This window comes from Cheilinus undulatus, linkage group 21, assembly GCF_018320785.1.
Source record: "Cheilinus undulatus linkage group 21, ASM1832078v1, whole genome shotgun sequence".
In the NCBI taxonomy this organism is placed as follows: Eukaryota; Metazoa; Chordata; class Actinopteri; order Labriformes; family Labridae; genus Cheilinus; species Cheilinus undulatus.
The window spans coordinates 20,343,702-20,370,552 of NC_054885.1; the positions used below are offsets into that span (position 1 = coordinate 20,343,702).

Sequence of the window (26,851 nt, forward strand, 5' to 3'; positions counted from 1 at the left end):
TCCTAGATTATTGTCAGCATAAAGATTTGTTTACACTTTTTTGAAAAAGCATCACTGAAGCATTATTTATTTATAATACAAAGGATGACGTGTGGCTTCATTGTACATTGGCCAAACCAGGCCAGAGCCACAGAAGTTAAAACCTATTCTTTTGACTTTCGGGTTTTGCTGACTTCATTCACTGTAAACGTGTTTAACACAAGAAGTAGGCAAGGCTAAAACCATAAGAATCTGCATTATTAGGCGACTCTCTTTCTTATCTTAGGTCTAAGCGAGTTTTGTTCTTTTTTTGTTTAATTGTTGTTAGGCTACACATTTTTAAGAAGTTTATTCCAGTTGACTAAACTTCACAATTTCTTTTTGCCACTGTTAGCCCACTTTTATTTTATTTATTTATTTTTTATTTATTTTTTTTGCCCTGACATGATGACAATCTTTGGCCTCTTTTCCCCAGGTTTGCCTCTTTTTGCCCAATTTTGCCACTTTTAACCATTTGACCCTTTATTGCCATAATTTTGCCGCCATTTTGCCCCTATTTTGCCTCTTCACACTCAAACTGACTACTTATTTGCCACTTGAAATCCATTTTTGTTTGTTGGCCTTTCATGCTTCTTTTTTGCCCTTTTCTTTACCCTCTTTGGCCCCTTTTTAACTCTTTCCTGCCCTTTCTTGGCCACTTTTAACCCTTTTTTCCCCTTTCTCATGCTTTTGTGCCTCTCTTTGCCACTGTTTGGCAACTATACATTCATTGTTGCCATTTTTTTTCTGCCACTATTATCCATTTTTTGCTTTTGCCACTGTTTTGCCTCTTTTGCTGCATTTTGTCCATTCTGCCACTTTAAACCAACTTTTGCTGCTTTTTGTCCATATGTTCCACTTTTTACCCATTGTTGCTAAACTTTCCACCAGATTTTGCTACCTTCACCCATGTTTGCCACTTCTTTTTGCCAGTTTTAACCAATTTTTGCTTCTTTTCCCTGAACTTTTTTTTGCCTCTTTTCCACATTTATGTAATCATTCTCCATCAAAGTTGTCTCAGTTTTTTTCTGTTTAATTTTATGAAATCACATCATGGCTTAGCCTTGAAGTCTGACATTACTTTCCAAATAAATTAGTTAAATGTGCCCATCCACATCATTAACATCACCAATACAGAGGTAATTCTGTTTCAAGAAAAGGGTTTACTTTTATATTTGTACTTGAGCATAAATAAAAATCATTTTTGTTGCTTTGATTAGAGTGGTTATTATTCATGTTTAATAAATATAAAATATGGTGAGAACATCTTAATTTTGCAGTGGACCATGAATTTGCTGACCTCCATGGGCCCCTAATTTGGCTGGACCCCAGAGAGCTCCCCTTTATCCCCCTACAAGTGGCCTTAGCTTGTGGATTGATAAGTCTACCAGCCCCTCATTATTTTAACCAAGGCTTATAGTATTCAGTACAATATATTGAAACATTTTAACTATACTGGAATGCTATTTGTCTTTTTCACAAACAGAAAAAAAAAAAAAACTTTTTGGTTATTTTGAGGCTGGTTAGAGTTTTCATTGCAGTCAGGTCCTCAGTTGCAGAATTAACTGTAACTAAACCTCAACTAAGAGGCAAGATAATCAACAAATTATTATGAGCTTATACTTTGTTCTCTTGTTTGCTTCTGCAGATGTCAAAGAACTTCATAAACCCTTGTTTTTACAAGTGCTATACACAGCTAATACTCGGAGTGTAGGAATCTCAGTGTCAAACATTTCAGGGTAGATTTTAAGCCCCAAAGCATAATTTTAACTCCATTCTGAGTTAAATGGTCTTCAGTGTTGGAGTTAGTCTACAGTGTCTATGTGTTCAGTGCTAGTCCAACTCCGTAGAGAATCAATTGATCTAAGCACCAGACACTGCCATTTCAGATCTGAGGGGCAGGGTTTTCCCATCATGCCTTTGTGCAAACTGTTTAGTTCGACATGTTTAGGTGTTGTCTTTTGTACAATGATAACTGCTGGGGTTCCTCCGCTTGTGTTTCTATGGATTACTGTTGTTTGGATGTTAGCCTCTTCTGCACTATGAGTGAAATCATCCACTGAGTTACTGACTCCCCACTTGTGGCATGAGGTGAATTACAAGAAGAGGGTGGTAAAGTGATTTACAGAATAGGATATCTGTATGTGTCTGTTTGATCCATCTTTACTGGAAAATACATGACTTTGACACAAGTGTCCGACATAAAATAGCAATCTTTAGTAATAATGAAAAATATATTGTAATGTAGCATAAAAATATTCCAAATAATAAGAACTTCTAATTTACACCCAAAGGGAAGGAAAGTCTTTATTTCAGTTTTATTCCCTTTTTTTATTTATTACTTTACAGTGTTGAGTTAATTAACACTTTAGTAGTTGAGAGAGTAAATTGCCAACACTATAAAGAAGTGTTACGCTAAAATAACACTGGTTAATGTTAAGAAGAGTCCATTTTAATTCCATAAAGAGTCAATAATGATACTTATGAGTATGGATGACACGTGTACTCAGCCTTATTATCGAAATCTTTATAACTACAGCCTATAATGTTTTTTTTTTTTTTTTTTTTTCATAATTTTGCACTTCAGCAAACCTACTGTTCAACGTAAAAAGCCATACAGTCAAGATTACCTCAGCTCAGGAGGTCATGTCTCCATCTTGTGGCCCTTTGATGTTAATACAGCTGAAGTCATTCTGGCGAAGAGTAAAATCTGTTAAAATCAAAAGAACAGCTTTCATTTGGCAGGTAAAACACCAGTATTGAGACGAGCTCAGCAATATTGCTTAAAGTAAATTATTTTTCCATCATGCCATTTTACCCCCCCCGCCTTTGACAGTAGATCAAGTAAAAGATAATGCGGCGCATACTGACAGTTTAACTTCAGAATAAAAGCATCACGACCACTTTTTTTCCATTGTACAAACAGTTAAGCAAATATTTTTGTTGAATAAGTGATTTAAAAAAAAAAAGATTCTTGATTTAAATCAAACATTTTTGTTTTTTTAATCGAAAAAGCGCAGTAGTTAAAAATTATAAACCGGAAATCCGTGTTCTAAAAAGCTCGATGCCCCGTTTGCGCTCGGCCGACGCCTTCAACCTGGAAGCTCGGTAAGTAAAGAAAACACTGTACATTTATCACTAAATAACACTTTATAAGGAACACTACCAGTTTTTCCATTGTTATAACTTATCGCCTTTTAGACAGAGGCTTTTGTATTTTGAAATTTGTCTGTAAAAAGAGGAAAGTTCTGAGTAAGACGTCGTTCGATGTTGATATAAGGAAGTAATCTTTTTATTACTTTGAAAACGGTTATAACCTTTTTAGTAAGGATACAAACAAAAAACATTATATGGTACATGTTTATCATTGTATGTAGCAACTCTTTAACACTAAAAGGTACATTCTTTGACGTTAAGCCCAGCGGTAACGTTACAGGTCACCAGGAAAAAAAAATGCGCCTGTTGAATCCAGATGTGCGTGATTAAAACGAGGCTCGTGCTTCAGTTTGTCCTTTTTTGCAGAGCTTGTCGCTGTCGTTTGATGCTTTTGTTTAAGGAGCCACTCTTACAAAAGGCCTTTCAGTTTAGATATTACTACAGTTACAATAATAAATAGGCATATAGCAATGTTATAAAGCAAGTAAGTGGACAAAGTGTCCTTTCAGAAGAACCACCAGCTCGATGATGCCATGACCAAGGCGGTATGAAAACAAGAGCTAATGCATACATGCTACTAAGAAACAATAGTAGCGTTTAGACTTTAGATTGTACCATTATCAGTTACTCTCTTCCTGATTTATGTAAGTTATAAGTAGTACCTGTCTGATTTAAATCTAAACATTGGTCACCCAAGACAAGGTCTTTACATTATTTCCATAAAGACTATGTTGGGCCTCTCATGGCCTAGAGCAGTGGTTCCCATCTTTTTCAGGGTTCCTGTAGATCCTTAAAAAGTCTTAAACTTGACTTTTTAAATTTAAAGTCATGAAAGTATTATTTGTACTTGTGAGAGCCCCCCCCCCGATTGACAAATACAAGTCTTGAGACAATTTTTGTTTCCTAGCTAAATTCATTTTATTTTAATCGTTCTTTTTTGCATTTATGTATTCAGAATTTAAAATGTATAAAGGAAATAGCATTCCCTTCTTGTTATTAATCTATAATTTTGCACTTCAACTCAATTTCTTCCACAAATATTTTCATGAATATTTGTTAGAATGCAGGGAATAAAGAGTTGGATGCTTCTAATTATATTAAAATCATATAAGCCTTGTACTGTTGTGAAACCGTAGTCCAGTTCTCCAACCTCTGGGTTATTTGATTGCCTATCTAAATCTTTGTACAGCAAACACTTATTTTGACAGGTCCTCCCTGACAAAAACCTTATTCTTCCTTTCAAAAGTTAAACTGCTTTAAATCATTCCAGCATACCTGCTAAATAAATGTTATAAACATCATATGGTATATTGATACAAGAGACAAGAAATGTGCCAGAAATAATCACATTTGGGGATTTATGACCAGAAAACCTCTTTGCTCTTTACCATTTGACTGCAATAAATGAGAAGATTCAGTCTTAAAGTACCATTATTAATTTTTCTCATCTCAGGTCTTAACCCCTTAAAGCCTGTTGTATCATATTTGATACATACTTTTATGATACCCCTATCTAATCAAAATGATCATAAATGACTAAACAAACTTCTTCTACAATCTAATAAATGATAAAAATGCCCTCAAGTGGATTATCAGTTACCAAAAATACCAAATGTATCAAATGAGATTATATATATATAAATTTGCTAAATTTTTTGGAAATTAAATTTTTTTTTGGATCTCATTAGAAAGTGAAATAAACATTTCAGTTCCAAAAAATTAGAAATTTCTGGCTATAGTTTGTGTTTTTCAGGCTTTCAAGTGTTAAACAAGCCTTAAAAAGTCTTGAATTAGACTTTTAGATGGGATAGGACTGCAGTTTTTTTCCTTTGGGCTCCCTGCACTTGTATCTAAAAAAAAAAACAAAAACAGGGCCCCCTTAGGACTGATATGCAAGAAAGGGAGATATAGTGGTCAACAAGTAATATCTGTTTGATTCTTTTATTGCAGGGGTTCTCGAAGTTTTGATAGCTGAGAGCCAATTTAGGAACCCAACAATGGACTGAGGGCCACTGAAGGAAAAAAAAATGGAAAAAGAAACAAAAATAATCCCGTTTGTCATCATTTTAATAACCAGGTTGCATCTGTACAGTTTACATTTATTGGTCTGCATCCAGTAATGTGTAATAAACACATTTTGATGAATAAATTAGGCTAAACCTGGCAAAACTTGAGAAAACCTTGAGAAACATCGAATTTGAGATATAACATTCCTGTGTGCAGTCCATTTCAGAATATATGCGAAAACTTATTTAGAACAAACAGTCAGTCTCAGTGTGCCTTGCTTCCTGTCTTAACAATTGCGGGCCACCAGAAATGTTTCCACAGGCCGCCATTGGCTCGTAGGCCACACTTTGAGAACCTATGTTTTATTGCTTAAAACAAATAGCCCTAAAAACTGATGTTCTTACCAAATGACCTTTATATGAAGTATTCAAAAGGCTTTATCGGGATTTTAGGTAGTATGTGTAAATCCTTTTTTAACAGCCTCAAAGCAAAGAGAGGCTTGTGCCCCCCCTGAAATCTCTAGTGCCCCCCTGAGGGGGTCACAGACCCCAGGTTAGGAACCAGGTCTTCGGGCCTAACTCTTTCTGCTATAACGGATTAATACAGGCCCTAACTCTTTCTGCTATGACGGATTAATACAGGCCCATGGTATGCCTTTAGAGATTGACCTAATGGTTTCATTCAATTGCAAATGTCCTTCCTACTGCAAAATAGACAGAAAGTTCACAGAAAACGATTAGCTCTGTTGTACTATTTGTAATAAAACTATGTCAGATTTCCAGTAAATTCTGCAACTATGGAGTACAATATTTATCGATTAGTAGATTATTTGCTATTTATGCTTGCAATTTAATCTATTAGGAAATTGTATGAAATAGTAAAGCAGTATAAGGTTTGCCATATTTTCCACAGTTACATTTCAAGTTATAAACTCATAAAGCTATGAGTTTATCTTTAAAAGTCTTGGCTGTAATATCACATACTCTCATGAACCAATAGGACTAACATAACAGTTGAAGCTGTCAAAAGCAGATTCACAACACCTTTTTATGGCACCCTCGGGATGCCAAGCATACTGATCAGAGCCTAAAGGCTGGAGCTAAACACGCTGCAGTTTGTTGATTGGTTGTTTCTGTGATATAACTATCACGCTGTAATTTACCACCATCCAGCTTACACCCTGTCAATCAAGTAAGGGTACAGCTGACTGTGGAAACACACCAAACTATTCTATAAAGTCCTGAACCAAATTGGACCACTTGGGGAAAATGCAGCATCTTGATATGACTGAATACTGTGACTGTAGCTTGCATATGGTTTCTTTAAAGTTCTAGTTATGTGTAGTCAGTGCAGCACAAAGACATTCTCCCTTCAGAAATGCTTGGCTGTGGTGTGTACTCTGTGGCCAACTGCAGGTTGAGTCCCTTTTTACTGTCCTTACTAAAGGCTTTGGAATTTCATTAATCTGTGTGGGTGTACAGCTGAAGCCGGCTCAATTTAGCCGACTACTGTGGACTGTAGTTTCTTGCAAAACTACATTCTAGTTGACTGAACTTGTAGTGTTCATTTTCAGTAAGTATATGGTCTTGACTGGAAATAATAAAGCTGTAGTTATTCAAGGTATGGATGTATTTGGAACAGTTAACTCAAACAACAAAAAGTTATTTAAGTCATTACAGTGAACGCCAAAGAATGATTTTTCTCCAAAATGCAGAAAATTGATTTGTTCCTATTGAGGGAATTTGTTACTTTTCTCTGTTTGTATTATTTATAGTTAGATTTTCTTTCAGTTTTTTCAGTCAGATAATAAAACGTCCTATAACCAAATTTATTTGAATTATATGTCATTGTGATTGGCATTTATTCCCTATTATCTAATTTCTGTTATCAGATTCTGTATTAAAAAGTAAGAGTCACTACTTATCCTTTAGTGCATCGTAGGCTAAGCTGCATTTTTCATCATTTGTGGTTTGATTAGCTCTGTAGAACAGGAGTAAATAAAAAACTCGTGGTTTTCTCACAGCTAGAGAGATCATCTTAATAAAAATCTTGTTTTGTTTACCCAAAGTGCAAACCTAAGGTTGCAAATAGGGATACACAATATTTAATTTTTGCTGACATTCCTTATATCTAAAATTCATTTTAGCCCCTCTCACTTAAACATCTGCTACTGTCATTGATTTATGCCCACAGTATTTGCTGATGGCCAGTGCTTTTCAAAAGGGCTGATGTTGGCCAATACAGATGTTGAACTGATGCATCTAAGCATCTCTATAAAATGCTTCCAGCTCTTGGCTGAAGCTGAACAAAATATAAAGAATACTTTAAAGTACTCTTTTTCATGTGCTAAGCTATGTTGACTACTCATTTCATCAGACACGTGCATAGAAGAGGAATAAATTAGAAAGATGCAGACAAACTTCTGTACACTCTCTACAGCACATAAACACATTTGCAACATATTCTATCTGTGCTGTTCAAACAGTTTGCAAAACATTGCTAATATTTTTGTGCAATTTAGACAGTGTTTAGGAGTTAGGACTGCAATTTTTGACGGTTGGTAACAAAAAAACTTTCCAATATTGGATGTCTAGTTTCAAAACGTGTATCAATGCGCACGGTTAAACAGTTACATTTGTGTATCAAAGTGCAAGATTTACAAGTCGGTTAAACTAACATCCTATCATTTCTTAGTGGCTTTGGCTTGAAATCCCGGTCACATGCTCCTTAAACCAAAATTAAGCCTCCTGCCACTAGAAGCCGCTGTAGCTTCAGTTAATGGCCACTGCCTTCCTGTCAGAGCTTTCCTTAGCACTTCACCGGGCATAAATATGAGAAGCTCAGCAGTTAGCATGCAGTAGGAACAGTGTCGTATGACAGTTTTTTTTAAGTGACAAATGGAAATAAAGTGGTATGTAGGATGTTGAGGGTTGTACTCACGTATTACTACTCAACCAAAGGGATATAAGGGCAGCTATAAAAGCACTATATTAATCTGCCAAGAACAACTAAGGCTGGCAGAGCTAGATGCTAATATTAGCCATCCTCCACAAAGTATACCAGGCTCGCATACCTGCTGACACAATGACCCTAGGATGAGTTTGACTCATTTCTAAGTGTTTTCTCCCCTTTAGACTAGTTAGTTAATCACTATCTAAATGGGGGAAATAGAGCATCCTTAGTATCAATGTAATTTTATTAAAACTAGTATCATATCCAAGTTTAAAATTCAGGTATTGTGACACATTTAGAGATAGAAGACTTTTTACTACTCCAAAAAATCTTTTTTTATTCAGTTTTGTTTTGTGGTGTGCCTCAAGGCTCTGTCCTGGGCCCTGTTTTCTGTTCAGTATGCTGCCATTAGGTCATAAACAAAGCAGATTTCAGGGAATACTTGTTGTGCTGATGACAATGAGTTGTGAATTTCTTTTAAGCGTAATGAAACAGATAAGGTTAATGTACTGCTCAGCTGTCTGTCTGAATGAACGATAATTTCCTTCAGATCAACACAGATAGGTCCCTTCTATTGCCTCAGACAGCACTATCTCCAGGGTTGTTACGTGTATTGGGCCCCTTTCTTCTTTTTGATTAGCACATCAAATTGGTAACCTGTTCATGTTTCTATCATTTAAGAAGCAAATCTGTTGTCTCACAAGCTGAGTTGCTACTTCATGGTTTTGTGTCCTCACATCTTGACTATTCCCTCTTCAGTAAGTCCTCTGTTGATGTCCTAAACTTGATACAGAATGCCGCTACTAGACTTCTGACCAGGTCCAGCAGGTCAACGCACGTGATGACAATTTTATATTCTCTACAATGGCTTCCAGTGAAATTCAGAATTCACTTAAAGACATGTTTTCATTGTTTATAACACCCTTCATAGTCAGGCATCTGAATATATAGCTGACCTGCTCCATCACTACATCCTCAGCAGAACCTTCAGGTCAGGGTCTGCATGTTGTCCTGGGGTCTGACTAAAATCCAAAGGTAATCGAGCCTTTAAGGTTGTAGCCCCAACTCTATGGAACTCTCTTCCTTCTAGTTTCTCTGCAGTTTCAACTGAGGCTTTGGAAAAGCAGCTGAAAACATCTCTTTAGATTGGCTTTTGACCACTTGATGTGATTTTAAACATGTGTGTTTATTCTAGCTCACTGATTGAGTTTTTGTTGTTACCCTTTTATTGTTTTTTGTGACTTACTCTGTGAAAGGTGTTATATCAAATAAACATTTCTTACTTACTAAAGAACAAACTTAAACCCTCACCACTGTTTAGCCAAAAGCAAACTTTAACATGAAGTCTCATTGTCACTCTGACAGAACACGGTTTTCCTATGACACAAAGCAGGAAGTTAGCAGCTCGATTTGAATTTTTTGTTCTTTTCATGCTTTACTGCCGAGTATCTGAAGTGATATTGTAAATTTCCTGAGTACTGTGGCGGTTTACGTATGAGTAAGTTGTTTTGCTGCTGAAAAGAAAAGCAAGTAAGACAGTTTCAGATCGATTCATGAGGCAGACACTTCAAATTTTGAGTGACAGCTTGCAAATATTTTCCACAGGATTTCTGTAATGTCAGACTGTGATTTATTAGTTGGCAGATACAGATGAGGGCAAAAGTGTTAGCCCCCCCGATGAAAATTTAGTATTTCATTATATAATATTTCATTTAAAGTGCTGTTAAAGAGCGATTTTTTGATGCTTGCAATATTTTACTTAGCACAGAAACGAAATTATTTCATAAAATTCAAAAATTACCAGGTCTAAAGATTACAAAGACTCTGGAAAGAAAACTAGTGAGAGATGTGTCTAAAGACCTCAGAACAACCGCCAGGACTCCAGTGAATGACTTAAGCCGGGCTGTGCGATTCTCTATGAGAGTCCTGACAGAATGTCACCTCACACTGTGCAACTGAATTGCTTACGATGCATGGTTTACGTTTTCACGTTATACGGTCTGATGGTCATGCATGACCTGAGTGCTCACACCGTGTACGAGTGAAGTCAGGACAGACTGTGACAGAAATCTGTGGAATATCCTTTGAAAAAAGTCTCACACTGAGGTTAAAGTTGTATCCAGTCATATCCTTACTTTCACTCTCCCTCTCCCCCACTCACTCAGCATTGCCATCTGTGTCAGCTGGAGGTCCATGGAAGGGAATATTTCCTGCTTGTTTGTTTCCTTCAGCTGGCTTGGAAGAGCTTTACAAAGTCATTCCTGCTGTTGTCATGATGATTTAAGATGCTGTCTTGACAGTTAAAAAGGAAAAAATGCCCCCAAATGTAGGATTCTGCTTGTGCATCTGCTCTCACTGTGGGAATGTGTGGAGTCATTCGACCAAAATATCAAACATGTCAGAAATCTGTGATCAGGTCGTAGTCCCCCTTGTAGTACAACACTGCCTAATCCAGCTGAAAGTCGGTACAACTTTCAAGTGAGTCGTATGACTCAAAATTCATTGCTTGATTGAAAATTTGTGCAGTGTATGTCCGGATTTAGACAAGTGAGGAATTGTAGTCTCAAAGGAGACAGTCACTCAAGCCCTGCACAGGAAGGCACTTCAAGGTTGCAGATCAAGAAAGATTATGCATACTGGAAGCAAGTCGTTTGGTCAGATGTGACCAAACTAGAGCTCTTTGGCCATAGAGATGTTGCTTGAGTTCTAAGAAACAAGGGAGAGGTGTATCACCCAAAGAACAGTGTCCCCACAGTGAAACATGGCAGTGGAAGTAGGGATGCTTCAGTTCATCTGGAGCTTGGAATCTAGAAGGAATCGTGGAGAAAGAAGGATATGATGATTTTGAAAGGAAACCTCAAGCAGTCAGCAGCAAAACTGGGTCTGGGTCGTTGCTTTGTCAATGACCAACAATGACCCAAAAGTACGGGGCTCCTGGTGAAGAACTATTTCCAGAAGACCAAAGTGAAGGTTATTGACTGGCTGCACAAAGCCCTGACTTGAATCCCACTGAAAATCTGTGATATGAACTGAAGACCAAGGTCCAGGTAAGAAGACCATCAAATCTGGAGGAGCTCGAGAGATTGTCCAAAGAAGAATGGGCTGGGATTCCTCAGGAGACCTGTCTGAGACTTGCTGGAAACTACAACAAATGACTGCAGCCTGTTATCCACAAAAAGGAGACACAACTGACTATTAGCATCAGGAGGGCTAAAAATTTTGGACCCTGGTAGTTTTTGTGAAATAGTTTTGTTTCTGTGTGCACAGTAAAATAATTTAAGCATCCAAAATAAAACTAAGATGTTTGGAGAATCCTTGAATTTTCATAGGGAAGCTAATAATTTGTCCATACCTGTACACGTGAGCTTTATCTAGATCTGTGAAAAACTGATTGTTTTTAGTTTTTTGGTATGTCTTATATTGGAGAGTAAGCTGGTGTGTAGGCTGGTGACATCCTCATATGTATTAGCAGGACAGAGAAATACTCATTTAGTTATCAAAGCACATAAAAGGTCATGATTATCACTGCATTTTACTGAGAAAGTATGTGGGAAATAAGTCAGAAATTCATCATCAGCCGTGATCAGAGAGTTTGACTTTGATGATTTAATGATCAGGACAAATAATTGGCTTTACAGTAAATCTGAACAGACGTAGGCCACAGAGAGCTGAAGTTCTGTCATCAAAAGCAACCATGTTATCCTTTAATCTAGTCAGAGGGAAGAGCTAGTGAGCTGCTCTGCTGGAGGAGGGAGTCAAGGGAGGGAGGGAGGGGAATGGGGAACTGGAGATGCATTTCCCATAAGTCACTGTAAGCAGACTCCTCCCCAGTTGGCTGGGAGCCAGCATCAGGCGGAGAGCAGAGCGACGTTCCCGAGAATCAGACAAGGCAGACAAACAGAGCTTCAGCACCTATTCCAACTCATGTAGATGTCGGGCTATTCACACACGCATAGAGAAAGCTGCTCGGACTGGCGTCTGTTGGTATGTCTCCATTCCTCTCAGACTCTGTTGCACACATGCTCACACATAGAGTTGTGTTTGTGGTTTTGTTTGTTGCTGTGAGTTTTCTCTACTTCCTTTCCACGTAAATTCACTGGGGTGTGGTGTCGCGCTCACAGTACCGGTGCAGCGTCTTAAGAAGGAAGTGACAGCTGAATTGCTTTGTTCTTAATAGTCTTGCAGTGCATGAAGTCGACACACGAGGTAATGACGCTACTAAACTTTAACAGTTTTCACTCAGGTGTTACTACAGTTAAGTGGCAGTTTTTCTTGAGTTTTACTTGTGTTAGAGCTGTGTTTAAAGCAAACATGTAAAAAAAAATAGAGAGGATCTTTTTTGCAGCATATGATTGTTATAATCGTGATCTCAGGAATAGTCCAGGTATGACCTTTATCAAGAATTCTGTGTGTGCTTGCAGGAAGAGTGGAGGACTCAGTGACAGGCAAAAGCTGCAGCATGAAGGCACTGATGCAACATGCTGAAACTGTCTGCTTAGTTCTTAGTTTGTGCATTTTAAACAGAATATACTGATGCATATGAGCATTGCTGCACATGAGTTTTCTCAATCACATTTATGCTCTTATAATTATAACCTACAGGCAACCATAAAACCTTTTTTTAAAGAATTTTAGCTGCTGTAATGTGCTGTACTTTACTTCCTCTGACTGAGAGAGAGTTTTTGAATTTAACGACATAGTTGCAACTGTCAAAACATGGCCGGGGTTGAGTTTCCTGTCACATTGGTAAACCGCAAACTTTCAAAAAGTTTCAGTTTGTGTCTCTTCAGTGATCATCATGGCCTTATCTGACACTGTCAGATATAATATCCTCTGTAACTTGATCTACATTTGACAACAACTCTTAACCTTTAATTGTACTATTCCTGATGTGTATGCATATATCTGTTAGTCATGTTCACAAGTGCTCATGTTTGACTGAAGACCTGGAAGTTAAAAACATTAAGGGCCTAGTTTCAGTTGTTCCAGTACAGAAGAAAATAAAACTGATGCTTGGTTACAACTTTGTAGCCTCACATTCACGATGGTGAAGTAGTGCCTCATTACATTATGGGGAACTGCATTTTGCAAGCACCAATTTCACAACATCTGCAAAGGTCAGTTACAATAATAGTTGGCAGCCATGTGACTAACTGTACATTTTCGATTCAGCATGTATGGAATCAAAGGTCAGTTTAATCCATTATTATGTTACAAACAGAGGTGGAAAAGCACATGACTATTGTACTTAAGTAAAAGTACAGTTACTCTGGTTAAAATTCACTTAAGTATAAGTGAAAGTACTGGTCTACAAATCTACTCAAGTAAAAGTAAAAGGTATAAAATTTAAAGGTTACTTAAAGCACTGAGTAGCTATTGAGGAGTTATACGGTGAAATATGATCTTTTATTGGCAACATCAACAAGACAATAGATCACCAACCAGGTTGTTCAGGTAAACTCACTGGAAGAGGTCAGAGGAGTTGAAGCTTTACAGGGCAACTTGTAACTGTAACTTGTCTATTTCAGTTTTTAATTCTACCTCGTTTTCATGATACTAGGTTAATCTGAAATTGGTTTGAAATAGGGATGCATGATACTGATTTGTCAATGTTGACATTTACAAATTAGTCAAAATTGATACATACCTATAATTGTTAGACCTAAAACTTTAGTCCTTAAAAAAGGGGACTGATGGCCAATACGAAGGCTTGACATTTACACCTGCCAACTAGCCAAAAGCAGGTGGATTCCAGCTGTGAAGTGGATTGACTCCCTTCTAGCCACATAGGTGGGGTAAACTTATCACTGATATAACCAGTGCTTCCCTCTAGCTGTACCTGGTTGTTGGCACCAGTGTTTGTGAATTAGAATCTTATTGCAACAACGATTGCAGTTTTTTCTCAAATGTCTGCTTTTTAGCTCGTCCTCTCAAAATATTCACCATTCAAATGAATGGGGATTTTCTACAAATTGGCACTTTCTTCCACTGCTTTTAACTTAAGCAATTCTTATGATATTTTCACCATATAACAATAATACTCCCCAGCTTTTTTTTTTTTTAGCTCTTTTTCGTACTTTTTCTGCTATTTATACTTTTCATTTAACCAGCTTTTTCTGACAACTTTTTGATATTATTTTAAAAGGGGAAAACCTTAAAATCCTCTTTAACTCTTCCAACTTCTTCTCCATAATATTTTGTACACCCGGAAGTTCTCCTATAGGAGTCTTAATTTTAGGGCTGCAACTAATGGTGATTTTTTAATTCTATCAATAAATTTCCCGATTAGTCGATTGATCACGATTATTTGTCGTACTATTTTGGATCCTCATTTTATGTAAATAGTAGCAATTTAAATAGTAGCAGTTCACCTGCCTTGCAGGTTACAAATAACTAAAGGATGGCTTTCTTTAAAGTGACTGGTATGTCCATAAAAGTAAATAAAGCAAATAACCCATCCAAAGTACAAAAGTACAAATAAAGCTTACAAATAAAGCTTAATCAAACTTCCAGCCCAAGTGACTGAACAATAGATTATAATTTCTTTAAATTGCAGTGCAGGAACAACATGCCAGCATGTTCTGGTGTGAGGCTGGCTCTCTTCTTTGAGAAGTGAACTGCAAGTACAAATAAGTTTTCACCAGCCGGCATTTGATTTTGCCAATAACAAAAACAATAATACAATTAGTCCACACTTGAATTTCTGTGTCGACTAATTTTTATAGTCGACATAATCGATTATGGCGACTGATCGTTGCAGCCCTACTTAATTTACAAAAATGTATCAGTTGTCAAAGTTTATCATGAAAAATGTTGCTGGTATATTCTATTAGGGCTGGGTATTGCCACTTATTTCCTGAATCAATTGGATTCCGATTCTCAAGGCCCCGATTCGATTTGATTCAATTCAATTCAATTCAATTCAATATCGATTCATGTAGAGATATTTTGTTAAAAATTCCTATGTTGCTTTTAAATTTAAGGGATTCTAAGGGAACTTAAAGGTGCAGTGTGTAATATTTAGCCTAGTAGCATTTACCTGAACAAACTTGGTAAAATAAAGCAAAACATTTCTAAGACGGTCTATCTAAATAAGTGTTTAGTCATCTAAATTCAAAAATAGCTATTTTGAAAAAAAAAAAAAAAAACACAACTCAGAATAAACCTTTAATTCATACATAGGGAGGGTCCCCTCCATGGATGCCGCCATCTTGGATTTTTACATGTTTCCATGGTAACATAGAGGAAAAAAGGATGCATAAAGTTATTGTATTCACATTACAGATACACATTAAATTCAACTAGTTGCCACAGTTTCCAGCAGAGAAATGCAATCTAGAACCCACTTCTAGATGTTTATATTGAGTTTTACACACTGCACCTTTAAGCTAGAAATAGTACAAAGAATGTTCCAACTAGGCATATTATTAAAAAATTCAGGGTTTGCATCAAAAATTGACCCTAAACTAGTAGTATTTACATCACTATTTTACCTTCATGTGGCACATCCTGGATATGGTCTTTTTTTGTTTAGTTTGCCTCTGTCTTTGTAGTATTTAAATCAAAAATGCAGTCAGGTTTGGAGGCTCCATCATGTTTGTTTTTACAGAGATAGGTAGGGGTGGGTAAAAATATTGATTAATTGATGCATTGCAATATCCCCCCCCCCCCCCCCAATTCAATATCGATTCAGCAAATCCTCTGAAACGATTCACCTCCTGGACAGTGAGGGTCACTGTGAATGTGATTCGTGTTGTATGGACGGATGCCACACTTGACCAAACAACAACCAACCATAACCATGTTATGTGAAGTTTATCACAATTTCCAGGATGAAAGAATATATTATTTAAGTTTACATGCACTTTACTTTTTCAGTGTTTATACAGAACTGTCATGTCACTCAATATGCACGTATAAGTTATTATTTTTGGTCAGATATTTATTTTTAGATGTTTTATTGCTCAAAACTGTGAGGTGACTTACCACATATGTTCACATGGGCATGAAAATAATTATTGAAAATTGTCAATAGGTTATTTGTGTATTTCTACTTCTTACTCTACCGACATCAAAGCATTTAAATCAATATCGAAGCGAATCGATATCAAATCGAATCACAACCTAAAGAATCGAAATCGAATCGTGAGGTTCTTAACAATACCCAGCCCTAGAGATAGGTCACTTATTGCATGTCCAAGTTGAAACTATTGTTGTTACATGAATAAAAATAAGTAAATTTGATCAATTATTTTTAACTAAATCTGATTAAGTCCATGACATATAATTACACAGAAGCTTATAATGTTGTAGTAGTACTAAAAGTAACATTTTCAGATATAGTGCATACAGTGTGGTGCTTTAATGTTTATCTGTCTGTCTGCTGTCCGTGAGGTGTGCACTATAGACACACACCTATGCTCTTTTATTAAAAGACCCACAGCGCTTATAAGAAGAAACATGCATCGTGTTATCTGTCATACAGTGTACATTGTATGTTGTTGTAAATGTTATATTATGCTAACTTGATAGAATATTGATAGAAAATATTTGGTTTTAGGCTTTCAGCTAAACAAACAAACAATAATATAATTAAGGATGTCTGTTTTGGCTATGGGATATTAATCATCAGAAATGTTTCAGCCTTTTAATAAACCTGTTTTTTTTTTATTTAAGTCAACTGTTGTACATAAACTTTTATTAGTTTGATCAGTCTGTTTAAAGACACTTTAAACAGCCTTTAACTTAATGGTTTCCTCTGATGTTCTCTGTTTGCAGATCCAGCAGATGAAATGGCGGTGAGGCAGAGGATTTTAAACTCAACATCCCCATTTTCTGGGTCATCGAAAGGTGATCCGAAGGGGTCGTACCCATCATGCTCAGCTGCGGAGCAGGAGCCAGAGGAGGAGGAAGAGGAGGGGAAGGATAGCAAAATGAGCTACATATCTCGTTATAACCCTTTTCTAAATAAACTCCTGACTCAAGGAACTGCAGAACAAGTGGGAGAAATGCCACTGAAGACCTCAACCTTCATTGCTCAAGCTGAATGTAACTTAATCTTTTTGATTTTCTTATGATGAATAAAATAACCGAGCCTGGACACAGAATTAAACATTAACTCTCCTCAGGTGAAACCCAGGACTCCCAAGAGTTCAGCCCGTCCTGTTCTAAACACTCCTTCGTTCCATCCCCAAACTGCTTCACCAGCACCAGGTATGTTGGTGTTACTGTTACAGCTTTCACATTTGGCACTTCACATTTATTTAGAGAAGCTATATTGAACCGTTTCATACAGTTTCTAGCATTAACATCTTGGCCATACTTCTGCTTTAGTCTTCCCTCAGATCACAACAACGTGGCGTGCCCAACCACAGCCTGCGTCCAGGAGCCGAGCTGCTCATCCCCGCAGCTCAGCTTGAGGAAGAAGAGTAAAAAGAAGCAGAGGCGCAAAGGGAAGAAAAAACAGGAGAAGAGGGAGAAGCAGCGTCAGAGACATCGAACATCTTCAGGGGTCCCTGAACAGGAAAGCAGAAGTTCTCACGTCCGGATGCTGGTAAGAGTTCAGGTTATTCTCCATGATATGACTTCCATTTAAACATAAGCTCTTCTTCTTTATAGTCGTGAATCACCCCAGTCAGACTGAGCTGACAGTTGTGGCCTTGAAGTATCTGAGAATGTAAACATCTCATAGCCTTATCCCCCACTTGTCTCCCACAGGATGACTCGTCTATTGGAGGAAGAAGTGACCTCAGTTCATCTTGCTGCAGCAGCGTTGAAAGCTCAGAAGAGCAGGACAGAGGGCCTTCTCTCTACAGCCCACAGATCTACAACACAGGCTCCAGCTGCTCCCCTCTGAACTGGGGAGACCAGGTCTACAGCCCTCTTCATTCCTACGGGCAGGATACTGACTCTGACTCTGTCAGCAGCCTGGGAAACTACTCTCTGGCCCTCGCAGGCCTTAGGGGCAGTGTCAGTCAGGGGGACCAGTGCTATGCGGGGCCATTCTTCAAAGATGTTGAGAGGGATGTAAGAGAAGAGGAAGACGAATTCTCAGCAGCTGATTCTGTCATCAATGAAGGAATAATCTTTTACAATGAAGTACGTTCTGTTGCACTACTTCTTTCATCATCTTTGTGGGAAATTTGGTTCAACAAAACTAACCGTATTCTCTCTTATTCTGTCAGAAAATCCAGCCTGTGGACTCAGAATACAAGGAAGGGAGGGAATACGTCCTTTCTAAATTCATCAAGGAAGGCTCCTATGGTGAAGTACACAGTGCCGAAGATGTCAAAACAGGCTTCAGATTTGCTGTCAAAAAGGTAACACAGATGACATCCCCTTTTTGTCCCTCCCCCATTATGTTTTTTGGATAATATGCTCACATATTTTCTCAATCCTCGCCTCCCAGGTCAACCTGAAGAGGTTCAACAGTGAGGAGGTGGGTGCGTGGAGTACCTTACGATCCCCTCGTGTGGTGAAGCTCTTTGGTGTGGTCAGAGAGGGGCCAAATGTTGTCCTTTTTATGGACCACAAAGCTGGTAAACAAGCATCACTTCTGTTTCTTTTTCCCACACAGCACATGCTGGTGCTCAGTGTTTGAGAGCGTATGAGGGTGAGGCTGGAAACCGTTAGATCAGATGTGGTGAATTAAGTGCAAACACATGCACAGTAAAGGCAGCAGTAGGATAATGAAGATTACAGAAATACTCGTGTGATGAGAGGCAAGACGTAGATGTGGGAGGTTCTGAGATGCCAGAAATGACTGTTGAACTTCCTTTAAGTGTTTTGATCCAAATTACACCAAATGTCTTGACAGGAGATGTCTGCTTGATAATTACGATGACATATCTCACTTTTTTTCTTGTCATCAAATTCCAAGTTTTTATAGAAGGGACAGATTAGTCAAATACTGTGTATTTACACCAAGAGAGTGTTTTACATGGATCTGTTTTTCCAGGGTCCCTGGGCCAGCTGATATCAGAACGTGGTCGCCTGCCGGAGGACCTAAGTCTCCATTACCACTCACAAGTCCTGACTGCTCTGGAGTACTTAGGGAAGAAGAAGGTGGCCCATCTGGACATTAAAGGTACATGAAGAATTAATGGCTGCTTATGAACACACTGGATTTTATACCCATTACTGTACATGACCTGTAAACTCAAACAAGACCATCAGCATAAATACTGACTATTTCTATGTTGTGACTTTTCCCCTATCAAACTGCTGCTGAAGGATTGGTGTCAGATGTGGTGTTAACCAACAGCTAAAATTCTCCAGAAGCTTTCCAAAGAAAGCTGTCTGAGATTTTTTTAGTTAGAAAACACGTGTTCAGGTCTAAATCTGTAGAGATATAAGAGCACAACTCTGAGTATGTGACACCAAGCTAAACAAAAACTTTTCACAGGAGCTTTCAGATGTCAAAATATGAGTGGTGATAACAAGAAATAAACTGATTAGATCACAAGGGTGTGTATTTTTGCCACCAACTGATAGCTTTATAAATAGACATAAACTAGATCTCTTACAGTTTTTGAAAGAAAACTAGACCTAAGAGGAAATGTTTTATGGCACTTTTATTTTAATAATTCTTGATCCCACCACCTGATTTAACCATGAACACTTTATTAATCAAACTTCAGTTTTCCTATAATAATAACATAGCACAAAGTGCTTGACATGAAAAAACACAAATAATTGAATAAATTAATACAGTGCACTCGGGAAGTATTCAGACCCCTCCATTTTTTTTTCAATTTTGTTACGTTGCATCCTGATACTACAGTCGTTTAAATGAATCTCTATTCTCATGAATCTACACTCAGGGCAGAAGGGCCTCAGTTACAGAGGTGACCAAGGACTGATATTCACTCTGAGTGAGCTCAAAAGATTGGCTTACATGTGGAGTTTTTTGCAAACTCCAAGCAGGCTTTCATGTGTTTTGCACTGAGGTGAGGTTCCCATCTAGCCTCTCTCCACACAGGATCTCTAGAACTCAGTCAGAGTGACTATGGGGTTCTTGGTCCCCTCTCTTACTAAGAACCTTCTTCCCAGATTGCTCGGTTTGGCCAGACAACCAGCTATTGGAAGAGTCCTGGTTGTGCCAAACTTCAGCGGTTTGAGAATTATGGAGGCCACTGTGCTCTTGGCAACTTTCAGTGCAGCACATTTTTTGCAGCCTTCTCAAGATCTGTACTTTGCTACAATCCTGTCCTTGATCTGAATACTTATGTTAATATGATATTGCAGTTTTTTTTTATTTTTAATCTTTTTTAATTTTATAATTCATTTTCACTTTGTCATGATGGGGGTACCAATTTTACTATTTTATTTAAGCAAAATATACTAAAAGAAATAATAAAACACTAATTTATTTGAGTAAAATATGCTACAATTAGTTAATAAAACACTAGTTTAAGTAAAATATGCTAAAATGAAATAAAACACTATTTTATTTGAGTAAAATATGCTAAAATGAGATAATAAAAACCTAATTTATTTAATTAAAATTTGTGTTAATGAGAATAAAACACTAAAAAGTATGTCACTAAAATATGCTAAAATAAGACAAAACACTAAAAGAAAATCAAGTTAAAAATGGCTAAAACACTAAGTTATAATCCTCACTATATATATACATATATATATATATATATATATAAATATATATATATATTAGTGCTGTCAAACGATTAAAAATTTTAATCAGATTAATCACAGGGTTGTTGTGGATTAGTTTTGATTAATCATGATTAAATAACATTCATTTTTAATCTATATTAATCCCGTTTCATTTTGCAAGCTTGGTGACGCATTAGCCAAAGTGCTAGCAGAATCCCTGACAAACATATGCTTCACGTTAAGGTGGTATCTTAAGCTGGAAGTGCTTCAGTGAAAAGAAAACTCCTTCTTGCAGAATATGCATAATACTTAATGTCGGTCGACTGTTCCGTCTTGGGGGGTTTTTTGTACCCAAATTTCCCACCAAGAGGGCCAACGTGCTGTTTAGCGTCTTCCATATCGAGTTGGTTGGTCACTACCAGATCAACGGCCCATTTGCGATCCGACAAACTGCCCGAAATGTGATGCCAGAGACGTTTCAGGGATTTTGAGTCGATCTGTGTTGTAGATGGGTTAATTGCGTTAAAATTTTTAATCAGATTAATCATGATAATGGATTAATCTGCAGTAACAGGTTAATTTTGACAGCCCTAATAATTACAATAGCCTATATATATATATATATATATATATATATATATATATATATATATATATATATATATATATATATATATTACAGATAAGAAAACCCAAAATTCAGTGTCTCAAAAAATTAGAATATTACATAAGATCAATAAAAAAGGATATTTTCAACAGAAATGTAAGGCTTCTGAAAAGTTTGTTCATTTCTATGCCTTACCTGGTTGGGCTTCCTTTTGCATGAATTACTGCATCAATGCGGCGTGGCATGGGCGCAATCAGCCTGTGGCACTGCTCAGCTGTAACTGAAGCCCAGGTTGCTTTGATAGCGGCCTTCAGGTCATCTGCATTGTTGGGTCTGGTGTCTCTCATCTTCCTCTTGACAATACCTCATAGATTCTCTATGGGGTTCAGGTCAGGCCAGTTTGCTGGCCAATCAAGCACAGAAACACCATGGTCATTGAACCAGCTTTTGGTACCTTTGGCAGTGTGGGCAAATGCCAAGTCCTGCTGGAAAATGAAATCAGCATCTCCATGGTGTTTGTCAGCAGAAGGAAGCATGAAGTGCTCTAAAATGTCCTGGTAGATGGCTGTGTTGACTGTGGACTTCAGAAAACACAGTGGACCAACACCAGCAGATGCCATGGCAGCCCAAATCATCACTGACTGTGGAAACTTCACACTGGACTTCAAGCAACTTGGATTCAAGGTCCCAGAGTCTGGAGGAAGAGTGGAGAGGCACAGAATCCACGTTGCTTGAAGTCCAGTGCGAAGTTTCCACAGTCAGTGATGATTTGGGCTGCCATGGCATCTGCTGGTGTTGGTCCACTGTGTTTTCTGAAGTCCACAGTCAACACAGCCATCTACCAGGACATTTTAGAGCACTTCATGCTTCCTTCTGCTGACAAACACCATGGAGATGCTGATTTCATTTTCCAGCAGGACTTGGCATTTGCCCACACTGCCAAAGGTACCAAAAGCTGGTTCAATGACCATGGTGTTTCTGTGCTTGATTGGCCAGCAAACTGGCCTGACCTGAACCCCATAGAGAATCTATGAGGTATTGTCAAGAGGAAGATGAGAGACACCAGACCCAACAATGCAGATGACCTGAAGGCCGCTATCAAAGCAACCTGGGCTTCAGTTACAGCTGAGCAGTGCCACAGGCTGATTGCGCCCATGCCACGCCGCATTGATGCAGTAATTCATGCAAAAGGAAGCCCAACCAGGTAAGGCATAGAAATGAACAAACTTTTCAGAAGCCTTACATTTCTGTTGAAAATATCCTTTTTTATTGATCTTATGTAATATTCTAATTTTTTGAGACACTGAATTTTGGGTTTTCTTATTTGTAAGCCATAATCATCAACATTTCAAGAAATAAAGGCTTGAAATACTTCACTTTATGTGTAACAAGTCTATATAATATATGGGTTTCACTTTCAGAAACAAGTGACAAAAATATTAAACTTTATCATGATTTTCTATTTTTTTGAGCTGCACTATCATATATGTATAAATATATATTTACCAACAATGACTTCATTTAAGAGGCAGACTAAAAAGGACAGACTTGTGGTTGGTTTAAGACATTTTCTCATTACTTGTTACTCAGATCTTCAGATAAACTGATCCTCAGCTGTTTAAGTTTATTGAAGACACTGATGCGAAGAGCTCTGTAGAGTTTTTCTGTAATTGTCAGTATCACATGAAAGTTACACCTTGTATAAGAAAACTCCATTTGAAATAGAGTCAAAGACAAAGGTAGATTTTGTTGCTTTGTCCCATAAAGACAATTTTTAAAAAAAATCATTTTCTATCTAAATCTGAATAACACTGAGCCCATTACTGAGCCTGCCTAGATATTACCACTTGTTGATTTCTGTAAAAGTTTCATACGATTCACGAGCTCAGGTGACCATTTGTGTAAATTAGGACTGTAAAAATAAAGTCAGAGTCAAAGTGCTAATCTTTTGTAAAGCACAATTTTAAAACAGCTCACATAGGCGAGAGTGCTCTATAACTAAGAATGACAATGACATTTAAATAAAGTATCTAAGAGCAACCTTAGACACAACAATACAGAAATACTAGAAAAATTAAGTACACAAAATTAAGAGCAGGGTTAGAAACCTATTAACTTAAGATAACACTGAAGAGTCACAGTTGTGTTTTTACCAATACACAGGTACAAGAACAAAGCCACAAAGAGAGGCTTTAACAGGAGTAATCTGACAAATCAAAGTACCACATGAGTGAGTAAAACAGTAAAATAACGTTGTCAGTTTGACTTTTACTTGCTGTGGTACATGGTGGAAAACAAAAACACACAGAGAGACTCATCCAGGTTTCTAATTTGTTCTCATCAGAGGATTTCATGTCTTTGTTGTGCAGCTGTTGTGGGGAACACAAAGTGTCACACAGATACAGATCCTCAGCACCTGTGTTGTGAAACCAGACGAGCACAGAGCAGTGGCGGGCTGGGAATTTCCCACAGTGTGACTCACTGCTGCACTTAGAAACAGCGCATGTGCCCCGAGTCAGGAGAGCAAGAAAGAAAAGGAGACGAAACAGAGAGAGAGGGGGATGGGACAAGGAGCAGGAAGAGAGACTAAAAGTACAGACTGAGCCGACACAGAGAGAACAAATAAAAAGATGGAAATAGAGCAGAGAAATAAGTAAGAAAAAGAAGAAAAGGAAAAACAGAAAGGGAACTAAGTTTAAGGAAGAGCAAACAGGCTGGAGGACAAACTGCCTGATTATGCTGCTGAAGCTCAGGCGCCACCTGGTGTCTGAAATGTCCCTGCAAAGGAAGACAGATGCCGGATCAGTTCATCTGCTGTGCGTTTGTTCCCAGACTTCACATTCATTCCATATTAAAGAGTTTTCTTCAACAGCAGTCTTCCAGTGACTTCACATTTCCCTTTTATTTTGTCTTTGTCTCAAATCATTTCCTGTCTATGCAGCTGCCCCGTGTCCTATTATGTAATCTATAACTGCACTCATGGAAACAAACCTTCAGGAGCTCTGAGCTGTTTTGGATTATTGACTCTGTTTGCTTTCCACAGCTGATAATGTCTTGCTGTCAGAGGATGGGAGAGACTCCTTCCTGTGTGATTTTGGGCACGCAGAGAGACTCGATAATAAGGGACAGAGTACGAGTGGCTCAAGAGGTAACTATTCTAATTATTTACTGAATATGATGGGTGACTACCCCCCTCCTTGTCTTTTTTGTCAACATTAATCACCATTTCACATTTCATATGAAACCCACAGGAAAATAATAAAACAAAATAAAAGGCACCATTTGGGAGCGGAACCTCCTGTAGTCTGTCCATTCTCTTAGTATCAGTAGTGATTTGTCTTTTCTGCAATCATTGTCACTGCATTGACTCTCCCACTTGTCTTCCACCTATGCTTCTTAGATTCTTGTATGATGCGTCAGTATTTCCACTGTGAAGATTTCCATCTATTGTTCTTAGCTGATTCACTGTTTTCCCAATGTAATCCAATACAGATCTGAAGGGCTCTGAGACCCACATGGCCCCTGAGATGGTAAAAGGAGAACCCCGAGGAGCCAAAGCAGATGTGTGGAGCAGCTGCTGTATGCTACTGCACATGCTCAATGGGTGCCAGCCTTGGACAAGATTCTACACCTGCAGACTTTACCTGAAGGTACACTTCACAGTGGCGCTCAAATCCTGACGTTTCAGCAAAGATGTTTAGTCATCTCTTCACGACAGGCTTTGACTAAGTTTCATTTTGTGATTATTACAGATCGCTAATGAACCTCCGCCTGTGAGAGAGATCCCAGCTGACTGCAGCCGCCTTACAGCAGAAGTTATCAAGGCGGGACTACAGAAGGATCCGATCAAGAGAGCATCAGCTTCAGAGCTCAAAGTGAAAAGTGCCAGAGCTCTTAAAGAAGGTAACTAAACCAACATGAAGCTCATGTAGGAATCACATCAGTGATTGACATGACCTCCCACCTCAGTGAAACTACATCTTCTGTTTGAAGTTCAATATTTTCTATTTGTGTGATTGCAGTTGGGGGGCTCATCAGCCCGGTGAAAGGGCCCTACATGGAGCCCCTGTACATTGCCAACAAACCTGCCGACTGCATGCAGCTTCTCCACAGCATTGTTGGCTCTGAGGATGAGGAGGAACAGAAGCAGTCTGACAGGAAGGTGATCACTGTAGAGAGGAACTCACAGGAGCAGGATAATGATGAAGAAGAGAGGGAGACTGATTCTAATGAGTCAAAGCAAGCCCTGTCTCTCTCTCCACTAATGTTGATCTCTGAGCCACACCACAACAGGGGCAACAAGGTCACCAACATCCCTGAACTGGAGCTTCGTAAACTGGAGCGAGGTGAGGTTTCTTTTTTAGAAATTGTGATCTTATGTTTTCCTTTTTCGAATGTTTCATTGATGCTCATTTTTGTGCTTGCAGATTTCTACCTCAACAGTCTGTCGCAGCTTCACTCTGCTGAGAAGCAGGAGCAGCTCTTGTCTTGTCTCAGCAGTGATCCGTATTCTAACTGGGAACCATGGGACAAAAAGGTAACCCAAATTAATCATTTTAAGCTTCAAACTACACAAAAAGAAAATAGTTTGAGCAATTGCTAACTCCTAAGTCTGTCTTTGAAGCAGTCATTGATTTAGAGTAGTTATTCACCTCTTGTTTTCTAACCTGTTACTTCCAGGATTCTGGACGCTGGTCTCTGAGCCCAGCAGATGACTTCAGCTCCGGTGTTTTCTCCTTCAACAGTCAGCCTGATGTGCCGGTTTTCAGCTTGGATCTGCTGACTCATACACAGCTTCCAACTCCCTGTTGTTTTGAAGGTGAGATGAACATGAATATTTATCTTCTTTAAACTCTTTAATTTAGATTTATATGCTAATGTTATTAATTTTATGCTATGTGTATCTCTGGATGCAGGGGTGGATGTTTGCATCCAAGACTTCAACAAGAGAAGCATACGCATCAGAGAGAAGCGTTGGGTGAAGGTGGGACACATCGCCACGGGAATCAGTGATCAGGTAAGGGCTAGTAGCTTTGCATGCTGTATGGTTTAATATGTAGAGAGAAAAATTACACTTTCAAATATTTATGTTTGTCCTTTTAGATTTCTGAGCGGGTTTTCACCTTGGAAACCGTACAGGGACAGCAGGTAGCTCACGATGAGGAGGTGCAGGAGTCCGGTCTGGAGCTCTGCTGCGTTCCTGCTCCAGACTTCAGCTCAGCCTGGAGGTGGAGGATCAGAGATGGAGTACTGGAGACCAGATAAAGCTCCAAGAAACTCAGCAAACACATTTCATCATCTTATGTGTTGTTTTGTCCAGCGTGTGCTCATTACTCAGCCCAACCACTGATCCTTTTTTGACTGTGATGTTTACATGTTATTTGTCAGTGCATGCTTACATTGAGTCAATAAATGGAGTATAAACTAAGAAATGTGTGCCATTCATTACTGATAACTTTTATCACATTTAGTCTATGATATTGCACTGTACGA

The 26,851-nt window shown here is 38.2% G+C and overlaps 1 protein-coding gene across 2 annotated transcripts; it reads left to right on the forward strand.

Moving 5' to 3' along the window:
- The first annotated feature begins 3,067 nt into the window (after positions 1-3,067).
- Positions 3,068-26,784, forward strand: map3k14a (mitogen-activated protein kinase kinase kinase 14a). 2 transcript variants are annotated; one of them, XM_041778397.1, is made up of 16 exons: positions 3,068-3,126; positions 16,912-17,181; positions 17,262-17,346; positions 17,467-17,686; positions 17,851-18,231; positions 18,318-18,452; positions 18,542-18,671; positions 19,091-19,219; positions 24,402-24,506; positions 24,851-25,008; positions 25,111-25,261; positions 25,381-25,704; positions 25,786-25,895; positions 26,039-26,177; positions 26,275-26,375; positions 26,462-26,784. In XM_041778397.1, exons 2-16 carry the CDS (start codon positions 16,926-16,928, stop codon positions 26,621-26,623), a joined length of 2,586 nt encoding a protein of 861 aa, XP_041634331.1. In that variant the 5' UTR covers positions 3,068-3,126; positions 16,912-16,925; the 3' UTR covers positions 26,624-26,784. The 2 variants fall into 2 exon arrangements, with proteins under 2 accessions (XP_041634331.1, XP_041634332.1); XM_041778398.1 differs by lacking the exon at positions 3,068-3,126 and adding an exon at positions 11,993-12,117.
- The last annotated feature ends 67 nt before the right edge of the window (positions 26,785-26,851 follow it).

Excerpts from the sequence above, each read along its gene's own strand:
- map3k14a (XM_041778397.1), top strand. The coding sequence starts at position 16,926 with ATGGCGGTGAGGCAGAGGATTTTAAACTCAACATCCCCATTTTCTGGG. Across the intron at positions 19,220-24,401 it reads GGCCCATCTGGACATTAAAG|CTGATAATGTCTTGCTGTCA; the intron begins GTACATGAAGAA and ends TGCTTTCCACAG. Across the intron at positions 25,009-25,110 it reads CCTGCAGACTTTACCTGAAG|ATCGCTAATGAACCTCCGCC; the intron begins GTACACTTCACA and ends TGATTATTACAG.